At 45.1% G+C, this 19,953-nt stretch overlaps 1 protein-coding gene across 4 annotated transcripts in view; it reads right to left on the bottom strand.

Moving 5' to 3' along the window:
- Positions 1-19,953, bottom strand: part of CAMSAP2 (calmodulin regulated spectrin associated protein family member 2) — a 541,958-nt gene that overhangs the window by 402,574 nt on the left and 119,431 nt on the right. For all 4 annotated transcript variants that reach the window (XM_086957854.1, XM_086957865.1, XM_086957838.1 and 1 more), the window contains exon 2: positions 11,411-11,670. In XM_086957854.1, the coding sequence (XP_086813980.1) occupies positions 11,411-11,670 (260 nt within the window). The remainder of the gene's footprint in view (positions 1-11,410; positions 11,671-19,953) is intronic.

Genomic DNA, 19,953 nt, shown 5'->3' with positions numbered 1-19,953 from the left:
AAATACATGGCTTCAGGATGTGTGCTGTACAAAACCATCTCCTGTGCTTGGGTGCAATCACTAATGGCATTGTTGTCCGGGTGAGGGGGGCATGAACGTTTCTAAATTCATGTTTGAAAACCATAACTTTAAAAAAAATACTTCTGAATGAACTGCTATAATTGGATTTACTAAGATGAAATGGTTCTACAGGTCAATGAAATACAGTTTTTGAATTTTGAAAACACTATTGTTTTTTACACGTTTGCTGTCTTTAAAAATGAAGGTGTTTCTCGTTACTTCCTTTCCCTAACTGCAACTAAACTTTAAATAAGTGCTTGTTGTATATTTTGAAAATGTTTTAATGTTAGTGCTGAGTCAATAAACAGCATCCCAGGGGGCCGCATGTAAAGGTCCGGAGGGCCGCATCCGTCCCCGGTCAGTACATTGGGTATCACTGGCTTAGAGACTACCTATTGCTTACCATTACTAACCATTGGTTGGCTCCCATATCACTCTTGTTTCCTTGCTTCTTATTGGTCAGAGCCTCCTCCTCACTTCAGCTTCTTCCTGGGGGAGTGAAGCGAGGACCAATAACAGTTTCCTGTCTGCGGCCAGACTCCAGCAAGTATTTTTTGCACTTTTTAACATGCACTCTTATAGAGTACATGTCTCTGCTGCCTGTCTCCCTCTGCCTGCCCTCCTCTCGATGTTACTGCTATTTTGTTTTGCTTTCCCCTGCCCTCCTCCCGCTGTCGTTGCTCCCCACTCCCTTGCCCTCCTCCTGCTGTCCCTGCTTTGTTTCCCCACAACCCTGCCCGACCCTTTGTCTGTGGTTTGTTTCTACATCCCCGCCCTGCTACCGCTGTTTGTGATTTCTTTAGACACCCCCCTTGCCCGGCATCCGATGTAGGTGGTTTTTTTAACCACCCCCCCACAGTTACTTATCCACCCCTGTCCCTCCTCCTGCTGTCCATGTTTTCTTTACCCACCTTCCACCCTCCTTCACTGTCTGTGCTTTCTTTCATACCCCACCCTCCTCCCAAGTGTTGCTTACCCCCAACACCCACCCTGTTCATTTTTTTAATATGTTGCACAGCAGTGTAGGCTGGTGTGCAACATGGCTTAAAGTAAACAAAGCGCGAAGGCGCGATCAATGCTGGCTGCGTCATAGTACGTTTTTTGCAACTTGTCAAAAACACATCGGCAAAGCCAAAAGATCTTGCATAGGCAAAACCTATTGGCTTTGCCAGTGCTTGTTCACATTGCTCCTGTGCAGTTCAGGGACTTTCACTGCAGCAAAAGAATGCAACAGTAAAATGCTGAATTGTTTTGAGACACATGGGAAGCCTTGACACTTGGGGCACAATTTATGGCTGTGATGGGAAATTCGATCAGTAATGCCTGAAAAGTCACTTTCACCTTGATTAGATTTTATAGTACTATATAGCTCCATATCCATTAACAAATTAATGCATTCTGGGAGTGGAGTCTTGGTTCAGTTCAACTGAAAGAAATAGAGCGACACCAATGAAAACAATGATTTATAACACAACAGCTGAGATCTGGGAAAGTTCCTTTCTCCCCACTTGATGTCATCGAGTGAAACGATGGGCATCTCAGTGAGCCAAGCAAAGGACAGTTTGGATTTATTCTTCTACCAGCTTCTCTAAGGCTGCCTCAGAAAGGCACGTTTAGGGATGTGAACGACACATGCAACCACTATTTGGGTCTGGTGGGGACCCAATGGCTAGAATCCCTTCTTCTCACTCCACACACCACCTGCTCACCACTGCCTACATGTGCATATTCTCTTCTCCAGCATACAGCACTGCAGCCTCAGTTATCCCCTTACACTCTGCAGGACCTGCACCAACACACCCTGACCCTACAACCTCGACAGCCCCTTCTAATTGACCTGATTACCACCTATCATCTATTTGATATTGTTATTACAGCTACCTAGTTTACTCCGACAACCACCTATGTCTTTGATCTCCTATTCTCTCAAGACCACAGCATACACAATATTGTTAGGCTGAACCACGTCAGAGGAGAAATCCCTGCCATACCCTGTTTATTATTGACCTACATCCTCCAGCAACTTAGAATTATGTACTTGCCACATTCCCTTGACAACCATAAAGATTGTCTTGCTGTAGCTAATCTACTCTACACCTTATCTATTAACTACAAGGGACAAAATTAGCAATCTGAGAACATCACATGACTCTATGACTTCAACCTCCTAACGGACAACAATGCCGTTCAGGAAGGATGCCTTCCTCAATCTCCTGACTACTGCCACTATTACAAAGCATACCTTCCAGCCACCCCTTTGCAAGGGCAACAACCTGGATCTCATCTACACCTCAATGACTGTTATCACTTGCTACCCTCCACAGTAGTTCGATTAGACTGCCCATGCGCCCGTCCCCATCGACCTAAGTTAATCGTCTCCAACCCCCCAAGGCCAACAAAAACAACAAAGACCAGAAACAGATTCTTCAAATGCGACCCATTGCCAATCGGCGCAATAAACTATAATTTCTAGTATCCTCTTCAAGACAACAGACATTGAGTCTCCAAGTGGGCCTCACCAATATATTCCACAAGATAGCAATTAAACAAGTCTACATTGGCACAGGAGAACAAAACCATTAACCCGTGTCGATATGGATTTCTTGAAGGTCTAGGTACTCGGGAGCAATGCTTGAATTGTCATATGATTTTAGCTAGATATGTAACAGCTAAGCAGTGCCCCTTGCACCTGGCCTTAATGGATCAATTGTGTGCATTCAACCAAGTTAATTGGTCAAAGCTTTGGTCAACCCTATTTGGGCTGGGACTGGATGATTCTTTGTTGCACTTTCTTTCTGACCTATATTCGGATCTGGAGGCTAGAGTCCGCTTTGGTCTCAATGGTAAGATCTCGGCCACCTTTAAACTTGAGCGTGGATTTGTCAGGGTTGTGTTCTAGCACCCATTTTATTGCTACTTTATATCAACAATTTGAATAAGCATTTAGTTGAATGTGGATGCGCCCTTAAAAAAATCCAAACAGGTCCCGGCCTTATTGTATCAGACAAATGCAGTCTTATTGGCACGTACCCCAAAAAGTCTGGAGCTCCTGGTGAGACTTTATTTATTTTGGATCTTGATTTGGAGACAAATTTTAATAAATCCAAATTAATGGCATGTGGTCTAATAGTCCCAATCTAGTTGTTTTCTACATCAATGGCAACACATCGTTGAAGACTTCCCAGTTCCTCTATTTGGGAATTATTTTTGATTCTTTCAACTCCTGGAGTCATAACATGTCTGTCAAGAGTCAAAAACACCGGCAATCTGTGGGTGCTTTGTTTAATGTATCCTCTGTGATTAGAGGTAAGCCACTGCCCCACTACTAGAAATGTATTATTGACAATGTGTGCCTGTCGCACTGTATGGTGCTGGATTGTGGAGTTACGCAAATGGGAGACTTGTTACATTGGAAGAGAATCTTTATGTCAATCAACTTCTGAGTCTTCCTCCCTGTACCTTTATTTGTCATGAGAAGCTGGGCCTCCCCTTCATAGATGATCTTATCAAACTCCACTACTTTGGCATTCTCTTTGGTCTAATCCCCATCAGATCCCTAAACCCCCTTTCTCCAGCACCACCACCACGTTTACTGTTGTTGCTTCGATCCCCTTCCAACCTTGAAGGGGATTTACTTCATATCTATGGAGGACCATATATCTATGACTATTTCCATGAGGAAAAGGAGTCGGAGAGGACTGTATGAAAGCCGTCAACCTCACAAGGAATCATCCACACCTAAATGCTCCACTTCCCACTCCTTGTGTGCTACTTACTCCTGCATGATTGTATACAACTACACAGAGGTAAATGGGTTTACAGCTCTTATCTAAATAGATAGCACCACAAACCCTCTCGTTTATGAAAGTAAGCGTGCCTTGCAAGTGCAAACAGTTTTGTGCCTTGCAAGTGCGAACAGTTTTGTAAGTAGAGCCCTGAAACACTCCATCTCCGTCTCAGCACCTGCGTTTTAGAACTGTTGATGCTGAGCACCGGCAGGACCCGGCCCACTTAAAGCCCTAGGTACAGCGTAAGTCTGATCTCCAGCCTTTGGCTGGCGGCAGTCCACTCCACCAACCACCTCTTCCTCCCACTATATAAACACGTTTGATGGAATAAACATCACTGTGCCAGTGAATACTGTTGTCATGTCTCACCCAGACACTGAATAGTGCGACTGTGGCTGATGCAACCATGTGAAGAGCGGTGGGTTCCTCAGCCGCTGTGGCCACCTAAGCGGGCGCCACATTTGACTGGACTGATGAGTGAATGAGTTTGCAGCACTAGATGACAGCTCCTGTACAGAGCTATGCAGCCGTGTAGCGCCGACAAGCCCACTCCGGTGATGGAAAAAGCACGGCTGGAGGACGGGGCCTTGCCTTGCATGGGGCGGCTGCTGTACAGAGCCATGCAGCCCTGTAGCGCCTAGGAGGCGGCGTGTCCTTCCAGTGTCAGCAGCCATGCAGCCACGTAGCGCCTAGGAGGCGGCGGCCCTTTCAGTGCTAGCATGGTCCAAGCACAGACCCTGGTGATGGACGGGGCCTTGCCTTGCATGGGGGCGGCTCCTGTATAGATGCTATGCAGCAGTGTAGCGCCTAGGAGGCGGCGGCCCTTTCAGCGCTAGCATGCAAATTAAGCACTAGGCATATCATCACCGTGCACTTCCTTAAATGCGAGGGTAGGGAGACATGTCCGCCTCCATAACCACCAGCCACTGTCCTGTTTAAAAAGTTGCGATCATCATACTGACTTGCTGCTGCTGCAGGGTCAGGGCAAGCTGAATGTCCCTGCTCTGGCTCGGAGCCTTGACTTGTATTCTACGGAAGCCTTCAAGGGTCATATCCTGCCCTCCATCACTTCGCTCCAGGCTGACCCTCATGGTGGCTGCCCAGATGTTCGAGCTGCATGGTCAGTAATGTACAGAAAGTGCCAGAGGCCACGGAGGTGATAGCAGTAGGCGCTATGCAGTGACATTACACCTACAACAAGGCAGGACTATGGGCTTTGTCAGTGGTTTTTAGTTGCATATAATAAATAGACACCAACTACGGGGGAAAAGAACCCAAACGTGCTGCACTGAAAGCGATCGCTATTAAAACAAAACAAAAAAAGCCAGCGAGTGGTGGGCGCACGCGCGCCACTGCGTGCATATGTCTTTCAATTATCACGGCGTGACGGCCGCGATAATTGAAGATATATGGCCTTCTGGTGCGCGTAACAGACACCAATAGGCCATGGGCGGAGCTACTACGCTACGCGACCGCCTATGGCCATTGAGTGTTCTGTTACAAAACAGCACGCACGCGAAGGCCAATGAAATTGGACCTTGGATTCCACAACGGCACGAGCATTGTGGAATGCAAGGTCCATTTTCAATTTGCCCGGAATAGGCTTGCGCTGCGCGACACTGCATGCGCAGTGTACGCTAGGCCCGAGACCTAAAAATGGTGAGGCGCGAAGGCGCAACTCACCATAAACTCAGAGTTGGAGCAGGAGCACGACCGCTGCGGCACTTCTCACTTCCACAAGCAGGAAAAGGCAGTACTTTCCTCCTGTTTGTGGAACGGAACTCCAACCAATCCTGGAGCTGCTTTCATGCTGTGAAAGCAGATCCAGGGTTGGTGGAAGCAGGCTCACTCAGCGCTCATTGTGAGGCTGGGGGCCTGTGCCGACAATCCCCAGGCTGATTCACAGCTTTTGGATTGCTGGGTCTACACTGCCCATGTCGGATCGGACAGCTGTGGACAGTCGGCTAATCCGTCATGCACAACATAGACCAGTGCTGTAATCCTGCATTAGCTAATTCAGCCCCGCCTCACCCTCATGCTGTACACAGCACGACCTGGTGCAGTGGCAAATAAATAAAATGGCATTGAAATGCCATTTTATTTATTTGTGTTTGGCTGCTGCGCTCGCAGCAGGTGGGGCAATGCTCCTCCGCTCCTGTGGAGGAGCTGCCCTGCTCTTAAAGATTTATGGTGAAACAGTTTATGCTTGCGCTTGCATAAGGAGGACTTATTTTTTCTTACGCTTCTTAATTATTTATGTCAGGTACTGTGGATGTTACTCTTATATGATTTTCATGACAAAAGTAAGAATTTAGGCTAGCATTGACCCTTGGTAAATTACATATTTCTGACATTTTTTTCGTAGGTGTTTTATTTTCATTTGATAAATGTAAGGAAAGGCAAACCAAAGTATATTTCCACTACTGCTGCAAAGAATACCTCAGCAACACAATGAACTTGATATAACATACAGACAGGATTATATAATGACCATGCAATCAATGCAAAATTTGTGAACACAATTAGTGCCTGGGCCCAATATATGTCTCAGTGGGCCAATTGAGTTTAGACCATCCGCTGTTCCTGCCAGCTCTGGAAAATATCAGTACTAAACCTATCTGCTACCTATCAAACTGCGACAAATGTGACAATTTGGAATATTCTGGTTCTCCCAAAGCTGCAAGAATGACATGAACACTCTATTGTTATTTTTTTAATATACATTCAATAATTAACTACATAGCTTATTCAAAAATAGATGGACGGTGCCACCGTGTGGTGAAATGTCATAAAAGTGTGCGGGTGTTAAAAAGCAAGTGCCAGAGCCCGCCCTAGTACACACCAGCACAAATTAAGAACCTGAATGGATGCAAAACTAGGTTAGGATATGTTTACGCAATTGTGTTGTCATTTATTGTGCCAGGAAACGTGCTGTAACAGCAAAGGGACACAGCCTGTTCAACATAGATATTGGAGGTAGGATCCATGTCACATTTTGAGGATAGTGATTGCTTAAACAAATGATCTATCTTTTGATTCATTGTCTGTAAGTCTACCTGTGTGGATATCATGAACATCCATCATGGAACTGCCACCGTTGGACCTAACTGTGGCATTCCTGATGTAGCCTTCTGTGGCCTTCTGCATTTATAGAATACATAAATGCACAATAAAATGTTCAATTTCCAGGAATCTGCAAATACTATGTGGAATCGATGATCAATGCACCAGAAGCCAATGTAGTGAACTGCATTGTATTGTAGCATTTACTAAAAGTGGCGAGACCACAACATTAGAATCTGATTACTGACACTTTCCGGCCAGTGTATGGGTGGAAGGATGCAGGCTGTAGCTTGTCTTATGCAGTGGTGTTGGGTAAAGTAAGGTTCAAGGATGGGCTTCGAACAAGGTGCAATTTTGCATGGCATGCTGCACGCAGTGTCACATCTGACGCAGAGGCTCATGCAGGTTCTGAATCATGTCATTATGCAAATGGAAAGAGCCACGTTGGTAATGCTCTCGCAAATGTTACGTGATGTTAAATTGTTCCTTTTCATGCAAACATCAAGTTCCAGTGTTTAGCAGTTTGAGCAGTGCAGGAGGTTCCACTAGTTCGTGTCTACTTGAAAGAAGAGGGAATCAAATGAGGCGCCTAACTAGAGTGCAGTGGTATTGTTCTATGATACGTGTAAAGTTCATGTTGCATGAGGACTGGGGAATGTGTGATGCACAGTGCTTTAAAGGTGGGACATCTATCCACTAGAAGCCACTTCATAATTCTCTGTAACCTGCTCAGTAGCACTAGCAGGGCCCGAGACAGCGACCATTGATACAACCAAGGCGGGAGAGCAATACAGTAATTATAGCATGGACATTTTGAGTGATATACTAGGGAAAGATTGAAATTGATCGCCTATTAAACACGACAGCCCAGGATTGGGTGACATTGGGCATGACAGTCGCCAAAAGGAACATCGCGCAACGCTGGGGTTCTAGGATTGGGCCTACCCTTGCTCAGTGGTGCAGGGATATGGACCTAGCAGTGGTCGCAGAACAATCAGTCTATATTCGAAAAAATGGGAGAGGTTGTGGGGGGGATGGAACACCTACCGAGGAGGCATATGTGAACCCCCGCAGCCTGAGGACTCTGACTCGGAGGCCAGTGTTTGAGCCAAGTATCATGTATAACCTCCTGCAATATGCCCCCGCGGGAGGGGGAGGGTTCAGTAGGGGGGCTGTGGTGGAAGTGTTGCTTTCTATACACTGTCAGAGGCTCTATGTGATTCTGGTAATAATGTGTCTACAAGATATGCAAAGTCTGTTGTCATTGAAATGCTCTGCAAACTGTCTGAATAAAAACTGTTAAAAAGAAAAAAAAAGAAAAGAAATTGATCGCCAATGTTCTTAACTTCAACAGAGTGTACTGGCAGTGAGGCTAGTTGTTGTGGCCAGATTGTTGAATGTTGTTGTTTACTCTATTGTTATGGTCTGCCGTGACAGCGCACCTGTCGCCAACTAATTATGTGAGCATCATTATAGAGAGGCTTTGGCTCCACCCATGTGTTGGTAGCCAGAGGTACATTTTGATTGGACAGAAGTTGGGTACTTCCACAAAAAAGTGCTTATCCTCCCAGCAGATATGATCATTTTGTTTATTTATCCAGCTGCTGGAGCTTGAACTTTCAGGGGCAAACACATGACAGTGTAAAGATTAGCTACCTAGATAACTTGTGGTATTCTTCTCTGGCAGAACCACAGACGGGAAGAGGGTAGTCATCAACCTACATTAATGTTTAGGTCTGGCTTAACAGTGCAACTGTAGCTGGCCATTTAAACTAAACCAATATTATTTTACAATTCCTTGTTTCCACACAAATACACATGCATTTCCATGCTAGCTACGTGTAATGCTTCACATTACCATACTACATTACTTTAAAGCCAGTAACTGCCAATGCCGATGCATAATTACATATGTGTATCTGACTTTTGAATGTGTTCACCTTTGATGGTTCAGCGGCACCCAGTGTTTTAATCTCTTGGAGGCATTTTTCTTTCGTGCAGGAGTTACGGTTTGATGGAATTTCAAGCTTAAGTATGACGTGTCTGTCATTGGCTGAGTTAGGGATGTGGATACTAAAGGAGATGTGGTCAAGCAGGGGTGCTAAATTAAACACTGAAAATCAGGGGAATGGTGAAGCCTTGAGGGACACCTTCTGTGGAGGTCAATGATGTTGACCTGAGCGGTGAGTAACAGTGCAATGATGGACAGCATCAAAGGTGCAGAAAAGAATAAACGCACTACTGTATTCGAATCAACTGTAGTTTTAATATCATCCCATTTGGCAATAAATGCTGTTTTGATGGCCTGACCTGTGTTCAATTCGGTTTGGAAGTCCAAAAAAGTCTTCTATGAATGCAGATATTTGTCCAGAGTTGGATCTTTCTATAAGTCTGCCCACGAACTGGCCATTGCTTACTGGACAGTTGTCAGAAGGATCTGTAAGCTCAAGGCCTGGTTTTTTTTAGAATGGGAAATTTTCGTCGCCAAGAAGTGGCTGACGATGGCTATGGCCAGGATGGCTGGCAGTCTACTGAGAAGGATGTTCTTGAATATATAAGCTTGACTTAGACCTTCTGGTGATCCTGCTCAGCAACAGACTTTCGTAGCATCAGAGACGTTGTAAGAAGTTTGAAGGAGGATAACTGTTCACAGGCCAGGTTTGTCAGTCTGAAGTGGGGTTCATTTATCATCCTGTGTTTTCCTATCAAGTATTTTTTAAGGTTGTTAGGATACTCCACCAGGAAATCACAATGTTCTTGCGAGGGGATCAGTTTCTAGTCAGTGCATTAGGCATTCAGATATAATGTTATATAGCTCTCGTGATAGGTCAGTGACTTCTGAAATCTATTGGGAGTAGTGGAATCTTTTTGCCTTTTCATGAGTGGTTCTTCAGAACTACAGAATGGTATTGGGAGTGTATTTTAATGATATCCTTGTTTGATTGTAGGAATTGTTTTCTGCTGTCACCCAGCCTGCTTCCATACACGGAAACGTTATTAAAGACATTTGTCAGCTCAAGAGTAAAAGGGCAGAGCTGCTGCTATGGGGCTGGTGAGTCTGGATGGTGTGACTAAAAAGTTAAGGAAAATAGGTTTCTTCCAAGGTGCAACATTTACTATCTATTTGAGGGGGTAGTAATCTTTAGTGGAAATAGGATGGAGAAGTTAGCGTGAATTACATGATGATCAGACCAATCAACAGCATAGTTCCCACATACCGTGAGGATGCTATAAGTACGAGATGTAAATATTGCATCGACTGTATGCCCAGCTGCTTGAGTATGCCTGTAAACCATTTGGTGAAAACTAATAGACTGAAACTTAGGGAGAAGGCATTTCAGCAGACACAGATTATGATCTCTGAATCAAAGTCCAAGAAGAGGCCAGTCAATGCTAGATTCAATTGGGCAGTCTTTACATAATGTTCTTCTGGGGGTACAGCTTTGTGAATGATAGCTGCTGCACAGTCACTTATTCATGTGTGTGTGAAGAACACAAGGTCAGGTGAGCTTTTTGATATCAGTACATAGATTTTCAGATGGTTTGTGTTCATTGAGCTTTCATTCATGCATATATAAGAGAGGAAATGACTAGGAAAAAGAGGTAAACAGAAGTATATGCTACCGAATGCTAATGTTGCATCTTAAATTAATACAAAATATTTTTTTTAAAACACAATAATAAATATGCAGAAATAATGCCTTAGTTAACGTAATGGATCATGACCTCCAGCGTAGATCTAGAAGTGTTCACTCCATTTTTGATTATCAGGATAGCCACATATTAAAAACTTACATACAAGAAATCTACGAGGTGCTAATTTACAAGGTCAGTAGTTATCCAGAAAATATGGACAGAGCTAGACCTCCTGGCCCTGTGTTAGAAAATGCACCAAACCTGTTAATGTATAGCCATTTAAAATCAATAGCATAAGTTTATTTCCAGAAAATCAACAGCAATCAAAATAATCTAAAGCCACAGAGTATGCATCCCAAGTCCTGATAAATGGAGAGCTTATCAACAAGTTTTGTAAAAAAGGAAAACTAAGCTACCTTAAATGTGTTAGCGAGCATTGTGTAGAAAACTAGAATAGGGCTCCACACTGGTTGAACCAAATGGCACATTTTAAAATGCTCCAGAGTCATTGGCCCTGTAAAATTGAATCCCTACATTACAACAATCCTAGAGAATATGCTTTTTTTTAAAAGGCTGTGAAGTTTTTATTTATCTTCTAAGCATATTTTAAAAATGTTTTGTGATGTTTATTTATTTTAATGAAAACTCAAACTTAGAGTAACACTGTAGTTCTAACTTAAACAATCTAAACTCAAACCAAGGGTAACATTGGAATGTCAACTCAAACAATTAAACTTACACCGAGTTAAACATTGGAATTTTAAGGTAACACTGTAAAGACCTAAGTAATGTTACATGAATTTAACTGCAAAGATGGTAAACTGAAACCTACAGCAAGATGAACTTAAATTGTGAAGGCTCACCATCTGGATGGGTTTCTTTTGCAGATCTCGCTCTGTCACCAGCTTCTCCTGATCAGTGACATAGAGACCCTTCTGTGCCAAGGCCTGGATGACGGCATCGTGCCCTAGAAGCGGCTTGGCAGTGTCGCTCTTAAGAATCAGACTCCCAGCCCGGCAGTAGAGCTCTGCGGACAGCAGCAAGTTGACGACAGGAGGCTTGATGTGCTCCTGCTCATACTGATCAATGTAGAAAGGTTCACGCAAATCCTCTGGGACGTTTTCTATCAGAAAGAAAAATAGGCAGGATCATGCACACAATCATAGGCATATTTTTTTTACTATGACACTAATTTGAGCAAAAACATATTTTAGTGAGTGACAGCAATAGCACACTAAAGATACCTGTTTTCAAATAAAAGTGGGGCAGGAGTATCTCTGTGGCATCAACTTTGCATAACTCATTACCTTCTGATTGGAAATGACAGATATTCATTATACCGTCTCAGCTCCTGCCATGTAGTGGAAATATCATTCTAATATTTTTTGATGACCCATCCCCTCATAAAGCCATGTGCCTCTTTTATTTTTGGTGGTTTCAGGGAGGAGATATTTACTGTTGCCATCTGTAGATAACCACTGCCGTGTGGGCAGAATTAGCTCTTCTTCCATCCCCTCTCCTATTTCTGGCTGGAGTGGGTTCTTCCAGCAAAGTTGCATCAATTTAATGAATTACTTAGATAGTACTGTGGCTCTGGGCAGGGAGATATTATGCTTTAAAACACTTTTACATCAAAACTGCAATAATTTATGGATAATTACATGTGCTCACACCACTATACTAATCCCAATGCAAAGGTAAAACAAAAATCTGCAGAATTTGAAATATCCAGCAATAACCTTTCCAAAATCCCATGTACAGCCTGTTTTCTAGCTGCACCGGTGTTCTTAGTTCAGCTTCTGGAAGTAATCATGTCTTCTTACCAGAGATATCCACCTCATATCTGCCTCTGAAACTACCCACCCGTTCCCATTTAAAGGATAGTCTCTCAAAGAGAAGGAGCAACAGCTCCATCTGTGGTTCCTGCATCTGAACATGCACTTACTTTCCACTCCTCCCTCTATTCAGAGTTTAGAAACACAGAGCTCACATGAAATGTAACAAGCATTGGCAAAGCGAATGGCTCTGGCATTGCCTGCTGACCTTTTGGCTCTGCCAGTGCTTACTTTGTCTGACATTTCGTTAGGTGTTGGAGTGAGAGAAGAACTAACGTTTAAAAAATGCTAAATCACACAAATTTGACAGTTATAAATTAGTGAACTAACTATAACTTTGCACTCCATGCACTACTTATGCCCTCACATATACCATCACTCATGATGTTAACCCCTTCCACGCTCATGACGAGCTGGGCTCGTCATGGTGTAGCCTCCTCGCACGCTCATGACGAGCCCAGCTCGTCATGTAACATGGGTTTTTAAAAATCTCAGCATACGGCCGTAATTACAATAGAGCCCATGAGGTTAAATGACATTATAGATGACATCACTAATGTTATCTTAAATGACATCATTGATGACATCACAGATGATATCATGCAGTCATTGTAACAATGTCCTATGAGGTTTGTGGGCTTGAAGTAATTCAACAAGCTACATCTCTCCCCACTTTCCTAACACAAATCAAGTGATACTGAATACAAGCCCCACTTTACTGGTGTTTATCCAACCAATTTCATACTCTGAGCACCTTAACAGATTCACCTTCTTAAATACTTCACATTACTTGCAATTTCAAGTCAGAAGATTGAAAAGCATACCTTTACCACTGATAATACACCTTCTGCCAGGCTCTATGGAGAACCCTCTGTAGTGTGGCAAAGTACACTACACAGGAGCACAATGGCATACTACCTTAGAGCCATGCTTATAACCTCAGTATCAATTAAACCACCTCTAAGTGGGTAGCTCCTGCATTCTACATTATTCCACAATTTGCAATACCTCAAAATCTTCAAGAAAAGTCTGGAAATAAACATCCACAGGCCATAAACACCCTTGTTATATAGTATCTGCCCATACCACTGTACTACATCTATTTAACATGGACACTTACTCAGACATCCATGTTTGGATGATCTATTGTCAACAGAAGCTTTGGCTTTTCTAAGTGATTTTTTGCATAAGTCTTTGCTTTAACCCATACTCTTCTTTGAAACATGCTGCTGCAATCCACATCAGGTGTGCACAACCTTTACTTTATTTTTCATGGAGTACTGCTTTCACCCAAAACTTACATGGTTTGTAAACAGAACACAATATAACTTTCAAAATGCACAACCACAATTACCTCAATGGCTTGCACTATTTTCATTCTAGGAACTTGCATGTGCACACACAGTAACTCTATTTCTTTTTGTAAACAATGTAATGGTTTATGGAGTTAGTGAAAATCAGAAGCATGGATGATGTCATCTGAGAGGCCATCAGTGTTTCATCAATGACGTCACTGGGGATATTGTCAGTGATGTCAACAATGATGCCAATTAACATGTCATCAGTGATGTACAATGTGAGGTCATAAGCAGTGTATGACAGATAAACAAGTTATAGTTAGTTCACTAAACTAGAACTAGTAAATTGCAGTGGGGTTTGTTTTTAAATGTTAAGGCCTGATTTAGACTTTGGCAGGCACAGCATGTATATGTACTCCTGCCATTGCAAAAGTACTCTGCCTGCCGAATTTAGAGATGTGTGCTTGGCCAGCAGACAGCTCTTGCATTTCCTAGAAGCACCGTCATGACAGTCTCTGTAAAGGCATTGAAAGTTTGACGTACAGCTCTGTGTATCAAACTTCCCACTTTTTTTTATTTTCAAAAACAAAATCGCAAATCGGGATATTGTTTTTCAAAATTAAAATGACTATGACCCCCTTGTTATGGGAGTTTTCTCCCATGGTGCTGCGGTTATTTTGCAGTTTCTGTGCCCAGTGATACTCAGCAAAAACGTGTGACGGAGCACCTACTTTGCCAAACTCTACATCGGGCCCTTAGTTTTGATCTCATTTAAACATCTAACTATAACACCACTTTAACCTTTCTTTTTTACAGTGAATAGATACACACACACACACATATTGTTTAATTTAAAAGTACCCACTGCACTATTAGTCTATCCATTATTGCAGCCCATTATGAATCTAGAACTTTTGATTTGATTTCTACTTTCTCGTTACCCAATAATTCAGTGCATTAATTGGCGCGCAAAACACAATTCGTACATTAAAAGATCTGCCAAAACCTTGTTCCTTCAATCTGAATTTTGTATCAGTAATTGAGAAAAGACCTGCTGCATCTATTGATCAAATTAACATCGATTCCTGAAGCTTAGCACGAGTTCTTGAATGTGTTTTCTCATTTTAATGAACAGAATTGCCACCCTTTGATTGTTGCAGTGATATGATTCCTGTTGCATTTGTTCCCATTGGGTGTAATTTCCCTTTTCTCCACAGAAAACTGGCTCTTAAGGAATATCTTGATGACAACCTCAATACTGGTCTAATCGTTAAATCTAAATCTCCAGCAAGGGATTCATTACATTTTGTGCCAAAGAAGAACTGGACCGAATTCTGACCCTGTATCGAATATACAGGCTTTAATTAGGTAAACCATCATAGATATCTATTGCGTTTGATAACTGATATTCTGGCAGCAGTCCAAGGAGCCAATATTTTTACCAAATTAGACTTGAGGGAAGCATTTAATTTAATCCAAATAAAGACAGAAGATGACTATAAAACTACCTTGAGAACACATTTGAGGCATTATGAATAATATGGAAAGGGGCGACCAATCGGTCCCCCCGAACGTATGGCAGAGTACCACGATCCCCCCGGGAAGCCATCTTGGGCGGGAGGCGAGTCTCGGCTGGTATGCCCGAAGCGGCGTAGCCGGGGCGCGCCTTTTTACCGCCCTCGAGTGGGTTGGCCTAGACACTAACGCGGCTGGCCACGCCCTTGGGGCAGGCAGGGGCGGGTTTACGCCCGCCCTGAAGACGGATAAAAGGAGAAACAAGACCAGAAGGCATCCTCTTGTTCCTGTGCTCTGAAGCTGCACCTCCTCGCTGCACGTGAGCTCGAGACGGAACGAAGAGCCAATTTTGAGCGTTGTAATCCTCTTGTTTGTTTTTTAGATAATCTGCTGGAGAATGCCGAAGAAGGCGGGAAAGCGAATGACTACCGACCAGATGCTGCGTGTTCTCATGAAAGAGATGACCGACTTAAAGAGACGAATGGATAAAAATGAGGAAGGGGGCCCGAAACGTCCTTTGGAGGGAACGGTCCCGGGAGGAAAAGGCAAGAGGCCCAGGAGGGGAGCAGCTGGGGGAGATATCCCGGGTCCCAATGTCCCGCTCGAAGCACCCACTCCTGTGCCGGAGGAAGGGAATCCGATTCCCGTGGTGGTCACCCCCGTGTCCGGGGAAGATATGCCGCCCGAGCTGGCAGCACAAGTAGCAGCGTGGTTGGGTAAAGGTAGCGAGGGCGCCACGGCTGTCGACGCGCAGGTGTTGATGAAGCAACTGCGGGAAACTCGAGAAGCAGCGAGGGTACCCACGCCGGCCGCGGCCGTAGAGAAGCCGCAGGGGACGGTTTTAGTCGCAGAGACAGCGTCCAGTTCAGGTAAGCGGCCATTGCCGATTGCGAGGGAAGAGTCGGCACCCTCCCGAAGGGAGAGGTTGGGTCAGCATGTTCCTTTAGCTATTAAAGAAAAGATATGGGCAGGGGAATATGTAAACATCTTCTCGTTGCTTACTGATCATTATGAGATGGAGCATGTTAAAAGTCAGAAGGACCTCATGCATCCGAGTGTTTGGCGCGCAAAGATGGCCGCCTTTAAGGTTAATGAAAACATTGGCAATTGGGGCAAGGCATGGGGGATTTTCACATCGATCTTGGGAGAACGGAGGCCCGAATTGCTATCCGAATTGCCGAGTTATCAGTCACGGATCATGGGGTACTCGGTATCACACGAGGGTAATCATTGGTTTTGCTATGATAATCTTTTCAGAAAAGCAAAAGAACATGATAAAAACTTAACTTGGGATTGTTATGATTCTGTGTCCTGGTCCAAAATGAAGGATACTGGTATGTTGAAAGTGCCATTAGTAGGGAGTAATGTGGGTGAATCCTCCCGTCAGTATGCGGGGACGCCCTTTCGATCAGGTACGGGTACCGACAATCACTCGAGGCCTACCGGTAATACAGGTAAAAAAGGGGTTTGTTGGAACTTTAACAGGGGTAAATGTACTAGGCCCCAGGGATCGTGCAAATTTAGACACGAATGTAGTGGGTGTGGGCAATCATCCCATCCTGAGTCCACGTGCAGAGCCAAAACGGGTGATAACGGGGGTAGAGGAGGTGCCAAACAGGTCTAACATAGTCCGAGGGGCGCCTTTACCTACCCCGATTGATACCTTGGCAATGATTCCCTGGCTCAGTGAATACCCGGATCGTGCTTCTGCTGGGGTGTTGCGGAACGGGTTTTCATATGGTTTCCGCATCCCAGTAGGGGACTTTCAGGGTGTGGAAAGATGTAAAAATCAGATATCGGTCTTGCAGCATACGACCGTGGTACAAGAAAAGATCCGGAAGGAGGTTACGCGAGGTCGAGTCGCCGGTCCGTTTAGTGTACCGCCGGTGGCTAACTTTGTTTGTTCGCCTTTAGGAGTGGTCCCCAAGAAGGACCCGGGTGAGTTTCGGCTGATACATAATTTGTCAGCCCCACGTGGTCTTTCCGTAAACGAAGCGATAGACCCGGAAATGTGTTCGGTACGGTACGCATCTTTCGATGAGGCCGTGGCCATTTTGAATCGCCTGGGGCCCGGTGCGCTGATGGCAAAATCTGATATTGAGTCAGCGTTCCGGTTGCTCCCGGTACACCCAGACGATCAGCGTCTACTGGGTTTCACGTTTCAGGGACGGTATTACATGGATAGGTGTATGCCGATGGGATGCTCTATTTCTTGTGCCTATTTCGAGAAATTCAGTAGTTTCCTACAATGGGTCTTTACTAAGAAGACGGGTTTTCAACATGTGATGCATTATCTTGATGATTTTTTGTTCTTGGGGGCAGCCGGGGATCCGGAATGTGGACAAGCTTTGGCTGCATTTTGTGTTTTAATGAATCAGTTTGGCGTGCCATTGGCACCAGGTAAGACGGTGGGTCCTTCGACCTGCCTCGAGTTTCTGGGGATCGAGTTAGACTCCGGAGAAGGTTGTTTCCGTTTACCAGATGATAAAGTGTTAAAGTTCAGGGCATCCCTGCAAATGTGTATGAGTGAAGCTAAGGTTAAGCTGCATCAGCTACAGCAGTTAGTGGGGCAGTTGAATTTTGCCCTAAGAGTTATACCAATGGCCCGCCCCTTTTCCCGTTCGATCGCTCAAGCCATGGTCGGACTGAAGGAGGGCCATCATCGCACAAGGCTCTCGGCCGAGGTCCGCCAGGACATGCGCATTTGGTTGGCATTTCTGGCGGATTTCAATGGTCGAGTCGTCTGGAACAAACCGGCCGTGTCCTCTGAGGAATTGGGCCTATGGACAGATTCGGCAGGGAGTATAGGTTTTGGTGCCATTTTCGGTACTAGATGGTCTGCACAAAAATGGCCGGCATGGTGGCGAGACAGTGGACTGACAAGTAACATTGCCTTCCTGGAACTCTTCCCCATTTTGGTGGCCCTGAGAACGTGGCCTGAAGGGTTCAGAGATCACTCTGTGGTATTCTGGTCTGACAATATGACCGTGGTTGAGTGTATCAATAGCCAGGCAGCACGATGCAAATGGATTTTGAGACTGCTCAAGGAAATTGTATTATTATGTATGCAATTGAATGTGCTATTCAAAGCAAGACATGTCCCGGGGATAATGAACCAGGCGGCTGATGCCCTTTCTCGTTTTCGTATGCAGGCTTTCTGGGGTTTTCTTCCCACAGCGGACCCGGAGCCAGCACCCTTTCCCGAAGCTCTCTGGTCTCTCGGTGCCCCGAACTTCGTTACCTCGTGGGAGAGAGTTTAGCACCCAGGACGAGGAAGGCATATGAAGGGGCGGTCCTTTCCTATTTAGCCTTTCTGGGGACTGCTAGAGAGGAGCTTTGGGGGCAGGAGGAATGGGTAGTGAACTTTCTGATGTCTTTACATCAGGCAGGGAAATCGGTGGCCACGGCCCAGAGGCATCGGGCTGCCATTTCCTTTGTTGCTAGGGCTCATGGGATACAGGACCCGACAGCGTCATTCACTGTGCAAAAAGCGCTACGAGGGTGGCAACGCCTTGAGGGTCGCAGAGTAGACGAGAGGCGCCCGATAGGTTTGGATAGGTTGGCCCAGTTATTATCCAGACTCCCTACAACATGTTCGTCTCACTTTGAGACAGTGTTATTCCGAGCTGCTTTTACGCTGGCATTTCATGGAGCTATGCGGGTAAGCGAATTAGTGGCAAGGAACAAACAGGATGTTACGGGAGGGCTGTGCGCAGAGCACGTTCTAATCAGAGGGGAGACGATGACTGTCTCGTTTGTAAGGTCCAAGACCGATCAAGGCGGGATGGGCGACTGCATAATTATACACAGGATTCCCGGGTCGTCCATGTGCCCAGTGAAGTGTTTAGAGGATTATTTGACACGAAGGGTGGCATCATGGGGGGGGGCCTTGTTGAGACACGCGGACGCCACCCCACTGACAAGGTTTCAGTTTCAGCGGGTGCTTGCGATGTCAATTACAGCTGCGGGCTTGAACCCGGGCGAATTTGGGACCCATTCCTTTCAGATAGGGGCTGCTACAGAGGCTACAGCCAGGGGTCTGAATGTAGAACAAGTTAAACGTGTGGGGCGTTGGTCCTCCAATTGTTATAAAAGGTATGTGCGTTTGCACATGTTGTGAAGCTGTAATGATGTACTCACGCTTCTTGTTTTTGTTTGGTTTTCAGTTACGCAAGCCTACGAGGCGGGGCGGACTATGCAGTCGACCCAACACCGGGACAGCGGTCAGACATCACCGGCTGTGAAAAAGGAGGTGTGGGTCGTGGGCCACTCATACGTGAGGCGTGCCGCGGACGTATTCAAAGCAGGTGACATGGTGCACATGGCTGGGGAATACGGGTACAGTGTGTCCTTCTACGGAAAGGGCGGTCTCTGTATTGACCAGTTTCAATCATTTTTTGAGGGTTTGCTAGGGCGGGCGAGGTCACCGCCGTCTGTAGTCATAGTACATCTTGGGGGCAATGATTTGGTCATCACTGGTAGACGACTTCTCCTGGAGGCGATGCTTTCCACTGTAAGTTGGTTAGCGAGGAGAGTTCCAGGGTGCACAATTGCATGGTCCCATATGATCCCACGAAAAGTGTGGCGGGGGGCTATTTCTGTTTCTGCTTTAAATCACTCGGTGAGAAAAATTAATAACAAAGTGAGTAGGTTGTTCCGGTCCAATGCACTGCATTCTATTTCGCATGGGTGTATTAATGGTGACAGTATGTATTTGGGGGACGGTGTTCATTTGTCTCGGGTGGGGAATGAGTTACT

This window comes from Lissotriton vulgaris, chromosome 1_1, assembly GCF_964263255.1.
Source record: "Lissotriton vulgaris chromosome 1_1, aLisVul1.2, whole genome shotgun sequence".
NCBI classification, from domain to species: domain Eukaryota; kingdom Metazoa; phylum Chordata; class Amphibia; order Caudata; family Salamandridae; genus Lissotriton; species Lissotriton vulgaris.
This window is presented reverse-complemented; position numbering and strand designations above follow the sequence as displayed.